Source organism: Ornithorhynchus anatinus, chromosome 3, assembly GCF_004115215.2.
Source record: "Ornithorhynchus anatinus isolate Pmale09 chromosome 3, mOrnAna1.pri.v4, whole genome shotgun sequence".
In the NCBI taxonomy this organism is placed as follows: Eukaryota; Metazoa; Chordata; class Mammalia; order Monotremata; family Ornithorhynchidae; genus Ornithorhynchus; species Ornithorhynchus anatinus.
This window is the reverse complement of record NC_041730.1, coordinates 15,725,748-15,747,507: the sequence shown is the minus strand read 5'-3', so window position 1 is coordinate 15,747,507 and position 21,760 is coordinate 15,725,748. Positions and strand designations below refer to the sequence as shown.

The 21,760-nt window shown below is 49.7% G+C and overlaps 1 protein-coding gene across 2 annotated transcripts in view; it reads right to left on the bottom strand.

Moving 5' to 3' along the window:
• LOC100093352 (solute carrier family 22 member 8-like) overlaps positions 1–21,519 on the bottom strand; it is a 38,897-nt gene extending 17,378 nt beyond the window's left edge. Inside the window, exons 1-4 of one of the 2 annotated variants that reach the window (XM_029061200.1) lie at positions 20,339–21,519; positions 3,764–3,867; positions 2,343–2,497; positions 741–909 (exon numbers count right to left, since the gene is read on the bottom strand). In XM_029061200.1, the coding sequence (XP_028917033.1) occupies positions 741–909; positions 2,343–2,497; positions 3,764–3,867; positions 20,339–20,737 (827 nt within the window). In that variant the 5' untranslated portion in view covers positions 20,738–21,519. The remainder of the gene's footprint in view (positions 1–740; positions 910–2,342; positions 2,498–3,763; positions 3,868–20,338) is intronic. The other variant, XM_029061201.1, reaches the window with a different exon arrangement.
• Between the last annotated feature and the right edge of the window lie 241 nt (positions 21,520–21,760).

Genomic DNA, 21,760 nt, shown 5'->3' with positions numbered 1-21,760 from the left:
TAGGTATATGTGTGTATGTGAGTGTGTGTGTGTGTATGTGTGCAGGTGCTGTCATGCTTAAGCACATGAGGGAGCACGTGCGTGTGCTTGTGTGAGAAAGGGTTGAAGGGACCTGTGTTCTCCTTTATGTGGTGCCCAGCATCCTGAGAGGGCTCAGTACAGTAAATAACAATAGAATATTTTTAGTAACAGTAAAATAACCTTTCTGGGGTAAAGGAATCCAGCTGGTTCCAGGAGTAGGCAAGGACCTGATCAGAGGATGGTTCCAAAATGGAGTGGGATTATAGGGCAGGGCCAGAAACAAGACTCTCCCATGCCCATTCGCATCCGTCCCCAAAGAGGACAAGTCACTGGCAACCATTTTGAGCTGGAAATTGAACCAAAGCCGCCTCCTTCCGCCCGACCACCAGGGCTTCCCGGGCAGCCAATCTGGAACGCCTCACCAGTATTGTTTGGCTATTTTGCCCGTCCTGCCCAATGTCCCGGTGTCAGGCCCAGCCTGGGGGCTCGACCCTACAGCCATACTTCCACACAACCCAGAGTCCTGGGAATCTCAGAACTTCCCAGGTGGGTATTAAAGTAGTTGAGCTTTTCCTAAAGGCTAATTGGGGAGAATCAGCCAGGCCCATTTGGATGCCATTGTTAAAAGTGGGTGTGACCTTGAATGTGGTAATGGGGACAACTGGTGCGATGACATTGGGGGTGGGGGTGGAGGGCAGGGGGAGAGGGCAGGCACTTGCCAGGTTTGCAGGAAGAAGATGAAGAACGGGACCGACACCGCCAATTGCAGCCAGCGCCACTCTGGGATGACATAGGCCAGGCCGGGAAGGATGAACTGCCCTATGGTGTAACAGTACCCGGTCAGTGTCGACTGGATGGCCCGCAGCGGCATGGGCACCCACTCTATACCTGGAAGGCACATGATAATAAGAATATTAATTGTGGTATTTAAGTGCTTACTGTGTGCCAGGCACTGTTCTAAGCACGGGGGTGGATAAAAGCTAATCAGGTTGGACTCGGTCCCTGTTTTACACAGGGCTCACAGTTTCAATCCCCATTTTACAGATGAGGGAACTGAGGTACAGAGAAGTAAAATGACTTGCCCAAGGTCACACAGCAGACAAGTGGCGAAGAGCAGACGTAGACAGGCACTGAGTGTCGACACCTACCCCGCCTGCCCCCATTCACCTACCCCTTCTCCTCCTGCCCCACGCTCACCTCCCCACCAATCCCCGAAGGCTTGATCTACTTCATTCCTCCCTTGCCTTGGCCCCAGTCGAGGTGCCAGCGTAGGGAAAGGTGGCATCCCTTTATTGGCTGCCAGAGACGAGGCCAGAGGTGGATGAAGGGCTGGGTGGAAGGATGCCTTGGTTCTGCTTAAGCCTTAAACACTGGAGGTCTGTGAGTGCTTTCTCCAGGAGCAGGGAGAAGGTGAGGAGGAGACTTGTGGAGTCTGGATTTCAATTAGTTGCCTGGAGTTAGGGACTGGTTACTTCTCTTAAGTGTTAAGCCTCCCCATGTTCCTCATCTGGTGCTTTAAGACCTCCTCTGCTCCCCAGGCAAGGGGCCCTTCTAAGGAGACCCCTCCGTGTGAGGGGCAGCTGCCCCTGCCCCCAGGACCTGCCACACCTCTGGCTCTCCTCTCCCCAATCCTGCCCTTTTCCGAGGGATACAGATTTGCTCAGGGCCAGGCAAGAGTGGTGGGATTTAGTTTATGGTAACCACCAGCAGGGATTTTGCCCAACCGACCTGCTTGCCCAGGGACCCAGTGTGTGGGGTCTGTGTCGCTACTCAGACAGTGGCACTTTTCTCATGGGTCCAGGGTTCTGCAATGTGGACCACCATCGCCCCTGAAGCCCTGGGGCTCTGTCATTTCTGATTCCACCCTGACCCTCAAGCAGAGAGAGGGGATGGGTCGGGGAGAGGGGCGGTGGCTAGTGGATGGCTGCGGCTTGATCCCTGCTTGGGCTTCATTGGACCCTGGAACTGTGGGAAAAAGGGCAACTTCCAACTAGTACCCGTACCACCCTCTAGCTCACAGACTGAGAGTTGTCAAGGCTTGGTGTGTGGTGCGTCTCCCTTTCCCACTCGCTCTCTTCTCCACCCCATGCTACTGTGGCACAAAGTCCGGTACTACGAGAAGAGAGGGCCACACAATGGGTGGAAGGGCAGGGGAGGGAGGAGTCCGGCTTCTCCCCTTTCTCCTCGCTCCCCCTGCCCCCTGAAACCTCCCCCATTGCCCTGCCCTCCGGACCCTGCCCCCATCGCCAGCCTCCCCCTCGGCTTGGGCAGCCCCCGTTTGGATGTAGGGCGGGCCGACCAGGGGATGCAGTGAGACTCACATAGGATCACCGTGCTCAGGCTGATCCCGGAAAAGCTGGCGCCACTGAGGAAGCGGAACACGATGTAGGCCATGAGGTTGGGGGCGAATGCGGTGCAGGTGCTGGTCACCGCCATCATCAGGTAGGCCGCAGCCAGGATCAGCTTCCTCCCAAACCTGTCACCAGAAACAAGTCCGTGGGGCCAGCAAAAAGACCCCGGGGCTGGGTCAGGCAGGAACATGCTGAGGGCGAGTGACACTGCAGGTTTTGGGGTGAAAGGTCGGCTCGGATGGGTGGCCTGGAACAAGGTTTGGGTGGAACTCTGGCTCCGGGGACATCAGCGGGCCCATAATTGCTGTTTTCAAACAGGTTTGCAATTAGGTATTTGGCTTAATGAATGACCCTCTGTGACCAGCCCGGCCCCTGAGCACTAGGAATTACAGAGCGCTCACCAGCATCTCAGGTCAGCACCTTGACCGGGTTGGACAGCTTGTGTCATTCTAGTTGGTCTGGGGAGGCCTGGGCCTGGGATGTGGAGGGGGGTGAGTCCAGACCAGAGGAGACCGAGGCCTAGATGGATGAGCCAATGTGGGGACAGGAGCAGTGGGAGAGTCTGGATGGGGAAGGCCGCGGCCAGAGCGGTCAAAAGAAGAGGCCATCACTAGAGCTGGAAAGGGCAGTTGAGGTGGGGGTGGGGATAGGACTGGGGAGTCCTTAAATAATAATGACAATAATAATTATGGTATTTGTTAAGTGCTTACTATGTGCCAGGCACTGTAATGAGCACTAGGATAGATATGAGAAAATAGGATTGGACTCAGTCCCTGTCCCATGTGGGACTCACAGTCTTGATCCCCATTTTCAAAATGAGGTAACTGAGGCCCAGAGTAGAGAAGTGACTTGACCGAAGTCACAGAGCAGATAGGTGGCGGAGCCAGGGTCTTCTGCTCAGCCCTCACAGCTGCCCTGAAGCCCCACAGGAGAAGGGGAGGGGGCAGGGTCTCATCCCTGATTTTGCAAGAGGGAAACTGAGGCCCAGAGAGAATAATAATAATAATAATTGTGGTATTTGTTAAGCACTTATTATATGCCAGACACTGTACTAAGCACTGGAGTGGATACAAGTAAATTGGGTTGGGCACGGTCCCTGTCCCTCATGGGACTCACAGTCTTAATCCCCATTTTACAGATGAGGTAAACTGAGGTGCAGAGAAGTGAAGTGACTTGAAAAGTGGGGAGAACCTGGTTCTGCGGCCCAAGGTGAGAGTGAATCTGGGAGCCCATTCATCTCTGGCTAAAGTTCTCTTGTCTCCTTCGGAGCCAAACGTCCAGAAGGTGGAGGTTGGAGGAGAGAGGGCAGTCTGCAGTCGGCGGAAACATTGGGTGAAGGGGTCAGATCCGGGAGGGGGGCCCACCCCCTCCACCCCTAAAGCCCCGCTCACCTGTCGGACAAGGTTCCAGACACAATCCCTCCGACCAGCACGCCTGCCATGTACACTGACTGAGCCATCTCCTTCAGCTTCCGGGATTCACACACCAGGTCCCACTGCCAGAGAGAGCCATACCGAGAGTTGGAGAGGACACGGGGCCGGGCCGGGACCCACCTGGGCTTCTCGGCCTCGGTGCTGCAGTCGATTCCTTCTGATCTCCCCCCACCACTGCCCGCGGTTTTTGCCAGTCGCAGTCAATCGTATTTATTGAGCGCTTACTTCACTAAACACGTGGGAACCCAATTTGCTTGTACCCAGCCCATTGCTTAGTTCAGTGCCTGGCTCATATAAAGCGCTTAACAAATATGACAATTTTCCCTCTAGATTGTAAGCTCGTTGTGGGTAGGAATGTGTCAGTTTCTTGTTATAGTGTACTCTCCTAAGCGCTTAGTACAATGTGCTGTACGCGGTAAGAGTTCAATAAATACGATTGAATGAATGAGAGTACAGTGCAACAACAAACAGATACATTCCCTGTCCACAACGAGTTCACAGTTTTGCCTCTGCAGTTCCACTGTGGCTGTGTTTTGGAGCTGGCCCCAGATGAGAATGTGGGCCTTCTCATCCAGACTTCCCCTTCGTAACCAGCGGCTGCTAGCTCAGCACACCATCAGTCAGTCAATCAATCCTATTGATTGAGCACTTACTGGGTGCAAAGCACTGACACTAGTCTGCTGTGTGACTCTGGGCAAGTCACTTTACTTCTCTGTGCTTCCATTACCTCATTTGTAAACTGGGGCTTGAGACTGTGAGCCCCACATGGGACAGGGACTGCATCCAACTCTATTTGCTGTATCCAACCCAGCACCTAGTACAGCGTCTGGCACATAGTAAGCATTTAAGAAATGCCATCATTATTATTATGTCTGGGGCAGTGCCAGGAGGGGCCTCCCCCAGCTGTCCCCACCCCTCACCCCCGGCCTGATGCAATTCTCCAGTTTAAATCTTTTTGGTCCCAGCTCCCCTCACCCTAGGAGGGCTTTGCACGATCATATCTTGTTTATTCTAGAGCACTTTTATGTCTTTCAAAGTGCTTGCACATCAGTGATCTCATTTTACTCTCACAACATTCCTGTGAGATAGGGAGAAGCAGCTCTTAGCATCCCCATTTTACTTTGTCCACTTCAAGTTTTTATTCACTGTTTATTGTTGCATGCTTTGACTCTGCCCTCTTCTCTGCCCGACAAAACTAATTCTCTACACTTATCGACACCCGTGTCCATCACCTTTTCCAGTTGTTAATAATAATGTTGGTATTTGTTAAGCGCCTACTATGTACAGAGCACTGTTCTAAGCACTGGGGTAAACACAGGGGAATAAGGTTGTCCCACGTGGGGCTCACAGTCTTAATCCCCATTTTACAGATGAGGGAACTGAGGCACAGGGAACTTAAGTGACTTGCCCACAGTCACACAGCTGACAAGTGGCAGAGCTGGGATTCAAACTCATGAGCCCTGACTCCAAAGCCCGTGCGCTTTCCACTGCACCACGCTGTTATTCCAGCCATTTAACTCTCTCCTAAGGTCCCCTGTCCCCCTGACTCCCCACTCCCTTGCCCCCAGTGACCTGGCTACCTACTTTGCTAAGAAAATTGACTCCATCAGCTGAGCTCCCTATAATCACCCCTTCAACTCTCACATCCTTCCTAGCAGTATTTCTAGAGGAGATTTACTGCCTGCTCTCAAAAGCCACCCCCTCCACATACTCATCGGACCTCCTTCTTTCACACCTTATCAAAACTCTCACCCCCCTCCCTTCTTCCCTCCCTAAAAGTCATCTTCAACAGTTTGCTCTCCCCAAAGGCTGCTTCCCCACTGCTTTCAAACATGCCCATGACTCCCCTATCCTAAAAAAACCCTCCCTCAACCCCATGGCTCCCTCCAGTTATCGCCCCATCTTCCTCCTATCATTTTTCTCCAAACTCCTTGAGCAAATTGTCTACACCTGTTATCTCAAATTCCACTCCTCCAATTCTCTCCTTGACCCCCTCCAATCTGGCTTCCGTCCTCTTCATTCCATAGGAACCACCCTCTCAAAGGTCACCAGTGATCTCCTTCTTGACAAATCCAACGGCCTCTAATCCATCCTAATCTTCCTCGACCTCTCAGCTGCCTTCGACACTAGACCACCCCCTTCTATTAGAAACGTTATCCAAATTTGGCTTCACTGACTCTGACCTCTCCTGACTCTTCTCTTATCTCCCTGGCCATTCATTCTCAGTCTCCTTTGCGGGCTTCTCCTCTGCCTCCCACCCCTAACTGTGGGGGTCCCTCAAGGTTCAGTTCTGGGTCTCCCTCTATTCTCCATCTACACCCATTCCCTTGGAGAACTCATTCATTCCCAAGGCTTCAACTATCAACTCTATGTAGATGATACCCAAATCTACATCTCTTCCCCTGATCTCTTTCCTTCTTTCCAGTCTCACATCTCCTCCTGCCTTCAAGGCATCTTTACTTTGATGTCCTCCCAACACCTCAAACTTAACACGTCCAAAACAGAGCTTCTTTTTTTCCCCCGTCACTGTAGATGGCACCACCATCCTTCCTGTCTCACAAGCCCATAACCTTGGTTTATCCTTGATTCCTCTTTGTCATTCAACCATCACTAAATCCTGTTGGTCCCACCTTCATGACTTCACTAAAATCTGCTCTTTCCATCCAAACTGCTACCACATTAATTCAATCATTCATCCTATCCTGCCTGGATAACTGCTTCAGCCTCCTTGCTGACCTCTCAGCCTCTTGTCTCTCCCTACTCCAGCACATACTTCAGTCTGCTGCCAGGATTAGTTTTTTACTAAAACGTTCAGGACATGCCATCCCCCTCCTCAAAAAAATCCAGTGGTTGCTCATCCACCTCCATATCGAACCAAAACTCCTCACCATTGGCTTTAAAGCTGTCCATCACCTTGCTCCCTCCTACTTCACCTCACTTTTCTTCTACAACCCAGCCCTCACACTTCACTTCTCTAGTGCTAACCTTCTCACCGTGCCGCAGTCTCTCCTGTCTCGCCACTGACTCCTGACCCATGTCCTGCCTCTGGCCTGCAAGGCCCTCCTTCCTCAAATCCGACAGACAATGGCTCTTCCTCTCTTCAGAGCCTCACCGAAGGCCTATCTCCTCCAAGATGCCTTCCCAGACTAAGCCCCACTTTTCCTCATCTCCCACTCCCTTCTGAGTCATCCTGATGTTCTCCCTTTGCTCTTCCCCCCTCCCAGCCCCACAGGACTCATGTACATATCTGTCATTTTATTTATGTGTATTGATGTCTGTCTCCCCTCCTGAAGACTGTAAGCTAACTGTGGGTAGGGATTGTGATAATTTATTGTTGTATAATGCTTTCCCAAGCACTTAGTACAGTGCTTTGCACACAGTGCTCAAGTAATACGATTGAGTGAATCTCTATTTTACTGATGAGGAAACCGAGGCCAAGAGAGGTAAAGAGACTTACCAAGGTCACACAGAAGGCCAGAGGCAGAGCCATACTAGAACCCAGGCTTTCTGACTCCCCACACCATGTGTTCTTTCCTCTAGACCTTGCTGACCCTTCCCCCCCTACGCCTTCAAATAGTCATTCATATTTGAAGTGGCATGGCGTAGGTGATAGAGCATGGGCCTGAAAGTCAGAGAGTCATGGATTCTAATCCCGTCTCTGCTATTTGTCTGCTGTGTGACGTCGGGCAAGTCACTTCATTTGTCTGAGCTTCAGCTGGCTCATTTGTAAAATGGAGATTGAGACTGTGAGCCCCATGTGGGACAGGGAGTGAGTCCAATCCAATTTGTTTGTATCTATCCTAGCAGTTAGTACAGTGTCTGGCACGTAGTAAGTGCTGAACAAATACCATAATTTATTTATTTTTTATTTTATTCATAAGTGGCCCTCTGGTCAAAACAATGATCCACCTCCAACTCTTTGCCTCTCTTCCAACCCAGACCCCATCCTCTCTGATTCTACACCCCGATAATATATTATTATATTAATAATATATGAATTATTAATAATAAGTATAAAACCAGAGCCACCCAGATAATATATTATTATATATTAATTATAATATTTGTTATACACTTACTTTGTGCCAAGCACTGTTCTAAATGCTGGGGTAGATGCAAGGTTAGCTGGGTGGAGAGGGGGGTCTGAAAATGTAGGGTGGGGTCCTTGTCAAAAATGTTTTCAAACAGTGGTCTCAAACTCAGCCTCACCCTTATCAATCAATCAATCACAGTATTACTGAGCAATGACTGTGCACAGCACTGTACTGAGTGATTTTTTATAAGGTATTTGTTAAGTGCTTACTGTATGTCAAGCTCCATCCTAAGATAGAGTCGGGGTAATAGAGTCGGGGTAATTAGAAGTTATTCAGGTTGGACACAGCCCCTGTCCCACATGGGGCTCACATTCTGCAGAGGAGGGAGTAGAATCCTGGCCTAGTGGATAGAGCACGGGCCTGGGAGTCAGAAGATCATGGATTCTAGTCCCAGCTCTGCCACTTGTCTGCTTTGTGACCTTGGGCAAGTCACTTCATTTCTCTGAGCCTCATTTGCCTCATCTGTAAAACAGGAATTGAAACTGTGAGCCCCAAGTGGGACAGGGACTGTGTCTAACCTGATTTGCTTGTATCCACTCCAGTGCTTAGTACGGTGCTTGGCACATAGTAAGCACTTAATTAATACCATAATTATTATCTTTAATTATTATTAACAGTTTAGAACCTTCATTTTACAGTTGAGGAAACTGAGGCACAGAGAACTTTAGTGACTTGCCCAAGGTTTCACAGCAAACAAGTGGTAAGTCAAGATTAGAATTCAGGTCCTCTGGCTTCCAGGCCCATGCTTTATCCATTAGGCCATACTGCTTCCTGGATAGTATAGGGCTTAGGGGACTACAAAACAACAGTGTTGGTAGACATGTTCCCTGCCCACAGAGAGATTAGAGTCTAGAGGGAGAGGCAGATATTAATATAAACAAATAAATGACAGATCTGTACCTAAGTGCCATGGGGCTGACGGTGAGGTGAATATCAAGTGCTTAAAGGGTACAGATCAAAATGCATAGTTAACACAGAAGGGAGAGGGAATTGGGGAAAAGAAGGCTAAACTGGGGAAGACTTCTTGGAGGAGAAAGGATTTTAATAAGGTTTTGAAAGTGGAGAGAGTGGTGGTGTGGTGTTTATGGTTGGAGAGAGAATTCCAGACCAGAGGGAGGACTGTGGGAAAGGGGTTGGTGGTGAGATATTCGAGATCGGGGCAAAGTCAGCAAGCTGGCATTAGAGGAACAAAGTTTGTGGGCTGAGCTGTAGTAGATCAGTGAGGTGAGGTAAGAGGGGGCAAGCTGATTGAGTGCTTTAAAGTTGGTGGTAAGGAGCTTCTGTTTAATGCAGAGATGGATGGGCAATCACTGGAGGTCCTTGAGGACTGAACGTTACTTTAGAAAAATGATCCGGGCAGCAGAGTTTACTGGACTGAACAGGACTGGGAGTGGGGAAAGACAGAAAACGGGGATATCAGCAAGGAGTTAGTCAAAGCAGGATAAGGTAATGAGTGTGGTATTTGTGAAGTGCTTACTGGGTGCCAGACACCGTACTATGCACTGGGGTGGATACAAGAAAATTGGGTTGGACACAGTCCCTGTCCTAAATTGGGCTCTCTAGTCTCAATCTCCATTTTACAGATGAGGGAACTGAGGCCCAGAGAAATGAAATGACTTATCCAAAGTCACACAGCAGACAAGTGGCAGATCTGGGATTAGAACCCATGATCTTCTGACTTCCAGGCCCGTCCCCTATTCACTACCCCATGCTACGTGCTTATATCAGCATAGTGGCAGTTTGGATGGGTGGGCTTTCCACTGGTAGGGTGGGTTTTAGCAATGTTGTGAAGGTAGAACCTACAGAATTCAGTGACAGAATGAATATGTGGGTTGAGAGAGATGAGTCAAACACAGGACCAAGGTTACGGGCTTACCTGTACTACGTGCTCTGAGCTGTCAGCCAGGGTGGATCAGATCCATTTTGGGGCCACCCCCACCCAGGGGGAGAATTGGACATCAGAAATGTTTCCCTGCTCTCTCAGCACTGCACCCCCAAAGTGGTGCCACCCCTAGAGGATGAGGTCCTACTGGGCTCATGAAGGGCGTTACCAGACTACAGACCGAGGATTACCATGTCCCCAGAGAATTGCCACCATTCTGTTTTCTCAGAGTCCCAGCTTCTTCCCAGATAGTACAATAATAATAATTGTGGTATTTGTTAAGCGCTTACTATGTGCCACTGTTCCTCATCTCTCACTCCCTTGCATCACCCTGACTTGCTTCCTTTGCTCTTCCCCGCCCAGCCCCACAGCACTTATGTACATATCTGTTATTTTTAATATTTGTATCGATGTCTGCCTCTCCCTCTCTAGACTGTAAGCCCTTTTTGGGCAGGGAATGTGACTACTGATGTACTGTTCTCTCCCAAGTGCTTAGCACAGTGCTCTAGGCAGTAAGCACTCAATAAATACGATCGAATGGCTGAATGAATGAATTCCAGCCACTGTACTAAGAGCTAGGGTGGATACGAGGAAATGAGGTTGGACAGTCCCTGTCCCATGTGGGGCTCACATTCTCAATCCCCGTTTTACAAATCAGTCTCAATCCCCATTTTACAGATCAGTCTCAATTCCCATTTTACAGAAGTGAAGTGGATCTGCCCAAAGTCACACAGCAGATATGTGGCCGAGCCAGGATTAGAACCCATGACCTTTTGACTCCCAGTCCTGTGCTCCATCTGCTGTGCCATGCCTTTTCTCGCATAGGGGAGTCCAAAACAACAGAGTTGTTTTCCCTCCTATTAGCAGCAGCAAGGGGCTAAACAGGCTTGGTTTAAGCCCGAGATAAAAGCTTGCTGGAGTCCCACTTCCAACAGCCCTATTACAGCTGAAGCAGAATCTCTTCATCCTCCTTCTTGTCCCTGACAGCCTCCAGCTCATTCTGGTCCACAATCCTCCAGCGACAGCGGGTCAAAGGGCCAAAGCAACCCAAAACAAGTGGGACAGTCAAGCTCTTGAGAGACCGTCGTGGTCCTCAGTTCACCCTGCCTACTGCTGAGTCATTTGGAGCCTGGGTTTGGGAGTCAGAAGGACCTGGGTTCTAGTCCCAGCTCCTCCAAATGTCTGGTGGGTGACCTTGGACAAGTCACTTCACCTATCTGGGCCTCATTTCCTTCACCTGTAAAGTGGGGATGAAGAGTGTGAGCCCCATATGGGACAGGGACTGTGTCCAACCTGATTAACTTGTATCTACCCCAGTGTTTAGAATAGCGCTTGGCACATAGTAAGCTCTTAAGTTCCATAAGAATTATTATTATAGTTATTATCCTACCTACTGCCAAGTTATTTGTCTTGCTGCTACCAGTCAGCTGGGAGGAAGGGAAGCCAGAACACCCATGGCTGTTGCTCTCAGCATGGAGCTGTCTCCATGAGACTCCACTCACCATCCATGGTATTTGTTGAGAGCTTACTATGTGTTGTGCACTGTACTGAGCACTGGTGGAGATACAAGTCATTCAGGTTGGACCTGATCCCTGTCCCACATAGGGCTCACAGTCTTTATCCTCGCAGTCTTGATCTCCATTTTACAGATGAGGGAACAGAGGCACAGAGAAGTGAAGTGACTTGCCCAAGGTCTCAGCAGCAGACAAATGGCAGAGCCAGGATTAGAACCAGGGTCCTTCTGACTCCCAGGCCCGTGCTCTAGCCACTAGGCACACAGCTTCTCACGCTACTCCACGTGGGCAGGGATCAAGTCTACTAGCTCTGGAGTATTGTTCTTTCCTAAACATTTAATACAGTGCCCTCCACACACAGTAAGTGCTCAATAAATACCACTGATATGTTGATCGAGCAATAGATGTCTCTGTCATCAAGAGGCAGGAAGTTCCTCAATACCACTATGTGGATTGAGCGATTGATTTCCCTGTCATCAAGAGGAAGGACGTTCCTCAAGGCCTGGGTCTTGACTTATTTTCCCCAAAGCCTCTACAACAGTGCTCTGCAACCAGCAGGGGCTTCTATAGATGGCCTGCTCAGTTTTGCTTGCAGTGTCTGAAGCCCCTCCGGTTTGGCGGGAACTGCGTGCAGACTGGCAGTGCCAACTGGGTGCGGAATGGCAGCGCCAGAAGCTCCCGGGAAAGAGACCCCAGGAGCCGCAGCCCTCAAGAGAGGCAGCCATGGCAACGGCGAGGCGGCGGAGGAGACAGTGGCAGGGGAAATCTCGCAGCAGCAAAGGAGGATTGGGTCTGGTGGCGGCAAGGGCAGAGGAGAGGCCATCTTGGCCACATCCCCTCCCTCCTTTTGTGATTGGGTGAGTGTGTGTGTGTTGTGTGTGTGTGCATGTGTGTTTGTGTGCGCATGTATGTATGTGCACATGCACACAGGCACACAAGACTGGGTTGCCCCATCCCCTTTCTGCCTCTCATCCTTTTTTTCAAATGTTATTTATTTAGCCCTTACTATGTGCCAGGGATTGACTATACTAAGTGTTGGGGTAGTTACAAGCTAATCAGGCTGGACACAGTCCCTGTTCCACAGAGAGTTCACCATCTTAATCCCCATTTTACAGATGAGGGAACTGAGGCACAAAGACATTAAGTGACTTAATAATAATAATAATAATCATGGTATTATTATTGGCGGATACAAGCAAAATTGGGTCGGACACAGTCCCTATCGCGTGTGGGCTCACAGTCTCAATCCCCATTTTACAGATGAGGTAACTGAGGCCCAGAGAAGTGAAGTGACTTGCCTAAGGTCACAGACAAGTGGTGGTGCCGAGACTTGAAACCCCAGGCAGGTTCAGCACCTCTGGCCCCAACTTAGCCTCCCATTTTGCCACCAGTCACCGCCACCCCAGACAGAATCACACTTGTCATGGCCATGGCCACCACCTCCTCCCTCTCCAAAGGCCACCCACTCTGACTGTCCCTGGATTAAGACGGTGAGCCCCACATGGGTCAGGGACTGTGTCCAACTTAATTTGCTCGTATCCACCCCAGCACTTAGTACATCCCCTGGAACATAGTAAGCGCTTAACAAATACCATCATCATTATCATTATTATTATTCTCCCCCGCTGGCCGTGGCCATCTCCACTAGCATTCCACTTGGAATTTTTAATTTTAACTTTCAGCCCGGGGGTGGAAAGGAGGAGAGCAGCCAGGAGTGACCTGAAGCCCCTTACTCTTCAGGGACAAACAAGGGGCAAGTGAGGAGACTGGGTTTCAAGCCGTGGCCCAACCCTCTGGCTGTGCTGTGCCCTGGAGGCTGTTGGGGGGGCGTCCCATTTCATCGGGGGGTACCGGGGGTAGGGGGTGAGGGGTGCAATGTTGGGGAGATTCTGTACCGTCTAGCTAACGAGCTTTCTTCCTTACCCTCCTGCCTCTAGCTCTCCCTCACTGCAGTGTGGACACTGCATGGCTGAGCAAGGGTGTCATTTTTTCCTTGTGAGTGCTGAGGGTGGAAAAGGATCAGGGATGATAGGGAGGAGGAGGATTGGGGGGAAGGGGCACAGGTTTCAAAGAGCTAATAGGCCAGAAAGCCACTGTTTGGGGTCAATTCTGCCGCAAATGGAAACTCTCAGATCTTGTCAGAGACGAGGGAAGAGTCAGTCCGGGAACCAGGGAGCGCTCAATAAATATGATTGACTGACTGACTGACTAACCCAGCTCAAACAGCTGTAGGGGGAACTGCCCCCTGAGGAATAGTATCTGTGAGCCTGGGTGTACTCGGAGAGGGGTTGTTGGTTAGAAAATATCCAGTTGCGCTCACTACAATGACAGTACAGCGTTTAGTATGTACCCAGCACATAGTAAGCGCTAAACAACTACCACCGTTACCAATATAATAGATCTCAGGATATATATATAAGTATATATATATCTATATATACATGCATACATATGCATATATATATAAATATGTGTGTATATATATCAGGAGATATATATCCTGATAGATCTTTTGATGATACTTACTCCTCTGGAGTTTTGCTCCCTCTTCAGTCCCAGTAAACTACTCCTTGACTCATTATGGGCATCCTAAGACCCCACCAGCTATCCGTAACAATAGTAGAGGTAATTATACTAATAACTGTGGTACTTATTTAGCCCCTACTATGAGCCAAGCCATGATGCAGTAAATGCTGACCAGATGCAGTCCCTGTACCAGATGGGGCTCACCGTCTAAGGGGTAGGAGGAACAAATATTGAATCCCCATTTTACGGATGAGGAAACTGGGAAGCTGAGAAATGAAGTGACTTTGCCCAAGGTCACACAGTAGGCAATTGGCAGAGTCTCGATTAGAACCCAGATCCTCTGAATCACAGTCCCATATCTGACAGACAATGACTCTTCCCACCTTCAAAGCCTTATTGAAGGCACAATTCCTCCAAGTGGCCTTCCCTATCTAAGCCTTCATTTCCTCTTCTCCCACTCCCTTCTGCTTCACCCTCCCTTTCTCCCTTTACCCATCACAACCCCAGCCCCACAGCAATTATGTACATATCAATAATTTATTTCTTTATATTAATGTCTGCCTCCCCTTCTAGATTGTAAGCTCACTATGGACAGGAAATGTGTCTGTCATATTGTTGGGTAGTATCCTCCCAAGAGCTTGGTACTGCACACAGTAAGTGCTCAGTAAATACAACTGATTGATAAATTTGTTGGATAGATATGATTTATTGATTGATTCCCTCCTACTTATTCACTCTACCTTCTCTTACTCTCTCCCAGCCCATATGCTTTGTTCCCTTGAGTTGATCTACTTTTTTCCTTCTTTCAATCTTATTTATTGAGCACTTATCATGTGCAGAACACTGTACTATGCACTTGGGAGAGTATAACAATGTAACAGGCATATTCCCTGCTCACAGTGAGTTCCACTCATTGTGCTTCATTCTCACCTCTCTAGCTGCCGGACTCTTGCTCACGCCCTCCCCTCTGAGTAGAACTTCCTTCTTCCCATCTGGTAGTCAGCAAGTCAATCCATCAATCAATCAGTGGTATTTATTGAGTGCTTACTATGCGCAGAGCACTATAGTAAGCATTTGGGAGAGTGCAGTATACCAGATTTGGAAGGAATGTTTCCTGCCCACAGTGAGTTTACAGTCTAGAGGGAGCTTACAGTCTAGAGGTCTCCCCCTTTTCAAAGCCCTTCGAAAATCACAGCTTCTCCAGGAGGCCTTTCCTGAATCATATTTCCCCACCTTATATCCCCCAATTAACACTTCAGGTCTTCCATATCACCTAAGCCCTTAAACACAATACACACAAACACAGTGTGGCCTACTGCAAAGAGCCCAGGCCTGGGAGTCAGAGGACCTGGTTTCTAATCCCTGCTCCTTCACTTGCCTGCTGTGTGATCTTGGGCAAGTCACTTCACTTCTTTATGCCTCAGTTTCCTCATCAGCAAAATGGGGATTCAAAACCTGTTCTACCTTCTCCTTAGACTGTGAGCCCCATATGGGACAGAGAGCGTATCTGACATGATTAATTTGCAAGTAAGCCGCGCTTAGAAGAGCACTTCAAACACAGGGCTTAAAGAATACAACAATAATAACACAACTCCCATAGCATTTATTTACATTTCTTTATACTCTATCCATAAGGGGGCAAAACTCATGTATACCAACCCTATGGTACCCTCTCAAGCACTTAGAGAAGCAGTGTGGCTCAGTGGAAAGAGCACGGGCTTGGAAGTCAGAGGTCATGGGTTCCAATCCCTGCTCTGCCACTTGTCAGCTGTGTGACTGTGGGCAAGTCACTTAACTTCTCTGTGCCTCAGTTACCTCATCTGTAAAATGGGGATTAAGACTGTGAGCCTCACGTAGGACAACCTGATGACCCTCTATCTCCCCCAGCGCTTAGAACAGTGCTCTGCACATAGTAAGCGTTTAACAAATACCAACATTATTATTATTATTACTTAGTAGAGCACACAGCACATAGTAGGGACTATTGAGTGGTGAGTCCCTTTAGACTGTAAATTTGTCATGGACAGAAAATGTATCCGTTATATAGTTGTGCTGTATTCTTCCAAGTGCTTAGTACAGTGCTGTGCATAGAGTAAGAGCTCACTAAATACAATTGATTGCTTGACTGACCCCCTCGACCAAAGGTGGTTCTCCATATTAAGCATTTCTGCCCACTGGTAATACAGTTGTATGACATATTGGTGTCATGGCCAGATTTGCATTTCTTACAATGTCAGATCACGGCCTAGTGGAAACAACATGGGTTTGGGAGACAGAAAGATCTGGGTTCTAATCCAGACTCCACCACTTACCTGCTGTGTGACCTTGGGCAAATCACTCCACTTCTCTGTGTCTCAGTTCTCTCGTCTGCAGAATGGGGATCCAATACCTGTTCTCCCTCCTACTTAGATTTTGAGTTCCATATAGGACCCGATTATCTTGTACCTTCCAGTACTGAGTAAATACAGTGCTTGGCACATAGTAAGCACTTAACAAATACCACTGTTACATAAGAATTCTAGAAAGAAAGGACATCTGGCTACTAGGCCATGGAAACATGTTTCATTGTGGGGGAGAAGTCCCAGCCTGTCCCAGTTCCTGCTGATTTGGTGGGAGTGGGAGGCAGAAACAGGAGTAGAGATAGTAGTGGATAGAGCATGGGCCTGGATGTCAGAAGGACCTGGGTTCTAATCCCAGATCTGCCTCTTGTCTGCTATGTGACCCTGAGCAAGTCGGTTCGCTTCCTTGGACCTCAGTTGGACCATCTGTAAAATGGGGATTGAGACTGTGAGCCCTATGTGGAACAGGGATTTTGTCCAAATTGATTACTTTGTATCTACCCCAGCACTTAGAACAGAGCTTGGCACATACTAAGTTCTTAAGGAATACTACAGTTATTATTATTTTTATTACATGCTTACTCTGTGCCCAGCACTGTACTAAATGCTGGGGTAGATACAAGATGATCAGATTCTTTTTGGACAGGGCCCTCCCCATTTCTCTGTTCCTTTCCCTTCATGCTCCCCGCCTACCTCCAGCACCTGGGACAGAGAAGCAGTGAGGCCTAGTAGAAAGAGCACAGGCCTGAGAGTAAGAGGTTATGGGTTCTAATCCCACCTTTGTCACGTGTCTTCTATGTGACCCTGGGCAAGTCAGTTCTCTGTCCCTCAGTTCCCTCACCTATAAAATGGGGATTAAGACCATGAGCCCCAGGTGAGAAAGGAACTGTGTCCAGCGTGATTATCTTCTGTCTTCCCCAGAGCTTAGCACATAGTAAGTGCCTAACAAATACCACAATTACTATTTCTAGAGAGGACCACACAGGGAAGTCCCTCTGGATTGACAGCTTTAGTGGAGGCCATTTTGGGGGGTTTCCTGAAGCCACTAAAAGATGAGACAACTTGAGTGCTGGACACGGCAGCTCCATATCGCAGGCACTGTTGGCTCAGGGTAGACCTGTTCCGAGGCAGCAGCAGCAGGCTCAAACCTGTCCTCTGGCCCACCCTCAAGGAAGCCAACTGAGCTCTGAACCTTGATAATTCCCCAAAACACCAATTGGACACAGGGGGAGCCGGGGGTGGAAGCCATCTGGAAAAGCCTGGCCAGATATCTGTTGAAGGTTTGGGAAAAACCAGAGGAAGAAGGGTGAGGAAGGCATAGGAGCCGGGAGGGGAGAGGGGAAGGGAAGGCAGAGGGAAAAGATCAAAGGTTGCTGGTAGAGCAGAGAAAGGTTCAGGATCTGGAGAGTCTGGGAGCAAAAGGGTGGGGATGAGGTGACAAAAACCGGAAAAAGAGCAGGGAAGAGGGAGATTGGGGAGGGAGGAGCAGGAATGTGGAAGAGTTGGGGAGAGAAAGGAGGTGGAGGGAGAGGGAAAAAAGGCTGGTACAATGCAAACCTTCCATGGAAGCAATGGAAGCCCTCTTAGTGGAAGGAGCATGAGCCAGTGAGTCAGGGGACCTGAATTCTAATCCTAACCCAGCCAATTGCCTGCTGCATGATGTTGAGCAAATTGCTTAACCTCTCTGAATCTCAGTTTCCTCATCTGTAAAATGGAGATTCAATACCTGTTCTCTCTCCTACTTAGAACGTGAGCCCCATGTTGGCTCACTTAGCCTTATTTCCTTCTCTCCCATTCCCTTCTGCATCACCCTTGTACCCCAAACTCAGTCCTACAGCTATGTACATATACATAGCTTATTTATATTAATAATAATATTATATAATAGTAAATACATCCAGTCCATCACCAAAACCTGCCAATCTCACCTTCCCAAGATCCACCCTTTTCTCTACATCCAAACCGCTACTTTGTTAGTCCAATCACTCATCATATCCCAAGTGGATTACTGCGTTAGCCTCCTTTCTGATCTCCCAACCTCCTGTCTCTCCCCACTTCAGTCTATACTTCACTCTGCTGCCTGGATTATCTTTCTACAGAAACGTTCTGGGAATGTCACCCCACTGTTTAAAAATCTCCAGTGGTTGCCTATTAACCTCCATATCAAGCAAAAACTCCTCACTCTTAGCTTTAAAGCTCTTCATCACCTTGCCCCCTCCTACCTCACCTCCCTTCTCTCCTCTTTCAGCCCAGCCCAGCCCGCACACTCCACTCTTCTGCTGCTAACCTTCTCTCTGTGCCTCATTCCTGCCGACGACCCCTGGCCCACATCCTACCTCTGACCTGGAATGCCCTCCCTCCTGCCAGCTGCCAAACTAGCACACTTCCCCCCTACTGAAAGCTTACCTCTTCCAGGAGGCCTCCCCACACTAAGCCTCCCTTTTCTTCTGCTCCTCTTTCCCTCCCCATCGCCCCAACTCCCTCCTTCTGCTCTACCCCCTTCCCTCCCCACAGCACTTGTGTATATATATATGCACCTATTTTTATGTTATTAATGATGTCTATATATTTATAATTCTATTTATTTATATTGATGCTATTGATGCCTGGTTACTTGTTTTCATGACTGTCTCTCCCCTTCAAGACTGTGAGCATGTTATTGGGTAGGGATTGTCTCTGTTGCTGAATTGTACTTTCCAAGTGCTTAGTACAGGGCTCTGTGCACAGTTAGTGCTCAATAAATACAATTGAATGAATGAATGAATAATGTCTGCCCCTCTAGAAGGCAAGCTCCTTGTGGACAGGGAAAGTGTCTACCATCTCCATTTATAGTGTACTCTCCCAAGGGCTTAGTATGGTGCTCTCACACAGTAAGTGCTCAATAAATAGGATTGACTGATGTGGGATGGGGACTGTGTCTGCCTGACCTGATTAACTTGTATTTTACCCCAGCACTAAGAACACACCCCCAACCCACAGGCATCCAGCCCATGCTCTACCCCCCAAAATACCCCCATCCACGCTTTGCTCCACCCTCAACACATCCCCATCCAACCCCTGCTCCACCACCAACACACACGACTACAGCCCCTTCCCCATTGATCGAGCCCTCACCCCTCCAGAACAAGGACCCACCTTCCTGCCCAATGCCATTCTATTATTCACACGTAGTTCAAGCTCCTGCCACTGCCTTCATACACCTTGAGCCTTTCCCTGAAAACTCACATCGATTCATCTCCGGCTCCTCACAGAACCAGCCAGGTAACCTGGGGTTCCAACCCTTTCCCATTACACACATACACGCCGATCCAGCTCTTATCCCGCTGGAAACCCACAGATCCAGTCAAACACCCCCAGTTTCCATCCTAAACTCATGGATCCAGCCCCACAGACACACACTGATCCTTGTGTTCCCTATACTCCTTTCAGAACCACCTCCTCGGCTACCTCCCCTCTAATTTCCCCTGGACACATCCACAGATTCAGGTCCCCCTCATGGGTCCACCAGGTCCAACCTCGCCAGACAGAATCTGATTCTCTCCCCAGGGAGAACTCCTGATAAGAGAGAGTCACAGTCTTTGACTGTAAGCTCCTTGTGGGAAGGGTTTGTGCCTACCAACTCTGTTGTACTTTCCCAAAATGCTTAGTACAGTGCTCTGCTCTTAGTAAACACTCAATAAATACTATGGATCGATCGACTGCTTGATGGCTTGGGCTTCCTGGACCAGTAGGAGCAGCAGCCTCCCAACACACCTGCACTGGATCCAGGAGAAAATGCATTCTTTCTCCTGCTTTCTTTTCCTCCCTCCATCTTTTTTTTGGTATTTTTTAAGCATTTACTCTGGGCCAGGCACTGTATTAGGTGCTGGGGTAGATACAAGTTAATCAGGTTGGAAACAATCCCTACCCTACATAGGGTTCACAGTCTTAACCCCCACTTTACAGATGAGGTAACTGAGGCCCGGAGAAGTGAAGGGATTTGCCCCATGTCACATGGCCGGCATGTGGCGGAGCTAGGATTGGAATCCAGGTTCTTCTGAGCCTGGTCCATGCTCTATCCATTAGGCCACGCTGCTTCTCCCTTCCTCCCTTCTTCTTTCCCTCCATCCCCCCCCGACTACCTCTGTCCCTCCCTCTCTCCCTCCTTCTTTTTCTCCCTCCTTTACTCTCTCCCTTACCTCAGTGACAATGGTGGAGGTAAACATGGAGTGGTCAAAGGACCAACCGTCTTGGCAGGGCTCTGTGTCCAGCTGGGTCCCATTGGGGAGGCTGGCGTTGGGCTGAGCCAGGTGCCACTGAGGTTGCTTGTAACGGCGGCACCTCTCGGGCTCTCCGTCAGGCCTCAGGGGCACCCACACCTTCAGGAGGGCTTGGGGGTCCAGCCCGTGGGGGGCGTCGATGCCGTCCCCAGAGCCGTTGGGAGGCGGGCGGCAGTGGTGGGCTGGTGTGGCTGCGCTGAAGATCTGCAGGAGGTTGTGGCTGGCCATCATGAGCACCGGAATGGACAATAGGACCAGGTGGCGGATCTGGAAGAAGCCCAGGCTGCCCACCCGCTCCAGGATCTCTGGGAAGGTCATGGTGCCGGACGGTACTCGTGAAATTTGTCCAGCAACCACGGGAAGGCCTGAAGGGCCTTGGGGATGGTCGGCGGTGGAGGGAAGTTGATGCAGGAGGGAGAGTTGAGTGAGGGAAGTGGGGCTCAGAAGAGCTGCGGTGGGGTCTGCAGCGGGCGGTGGTAAGGATGTAGCAGTTGAGGCAGACGAAGGATTTTGGAGTTAGGAGGCCTGGGAGAGGGGATCATGCGAGCGGAGAGTCTTGAAGGCGACTGGCCTGGTAAGGAGCTCTTCAGAGAAAAGGCCCTTTAGCAGATGCAGGAAGAGTCATCATCGCTACTCCTAATTGCCAACACGACTATTACTGAGAGGGTGGGAAGAGCAAGAGCCAACGGGTACCAGTGGACGCTCTCCCGGGCACCCAGATGGCCGAGGGGGCCGGAGGGGAATGGCCGGCGGGGGGAGGACTCACATGCGATCCGCTTCCATAGGAGGATGGAGGGGTGAGCCCGGAGCGAGGAGAGAGATGGCCTGAAATCCAAGTCCCCTCAGAGCGAAGGGAGAGAGTTCAGCGGTGGCAGAAGACCGGAGCCGGATGGGAGTTGAGTCGGGGGGTGACCCCGGGGGGCCCCCTGCGGTGTGAGCTGGAGGATGGGGTCCCTCCCCGTCTGAGGGGATCCCTCCAACCCGAGATCTGGTGAGGGTCCCAGCTCGCTCCAGGCTGGGCTCCGTCGTTGGACTCGCTTTGCCGGAGTTTGGGTCGGGCAGAATTTTTTTTTTTTTTCCCTGCGCTTCCTCTTCCAGAGACAAACTAAACTATGTTTGTGTCTCCCCAGGAGCTGTACATAAAGCTTAATCTGCTCCCCGGGTTAAAGTCTGACTTCATTTGGCGGGATTAACTAGGGAAAAGAAAGGTCTAGAAGGCCAGTGGATGAAAAGCGCAGGCTCAGCAAAGACCAGGTGGCAGGTAGAGAAGCGGAGGCGATTTCAGCTGAGGAGGGGGGTGTCCGAGAACAAACTGGCATCTCTTGAGCTGTAATCTTGGCT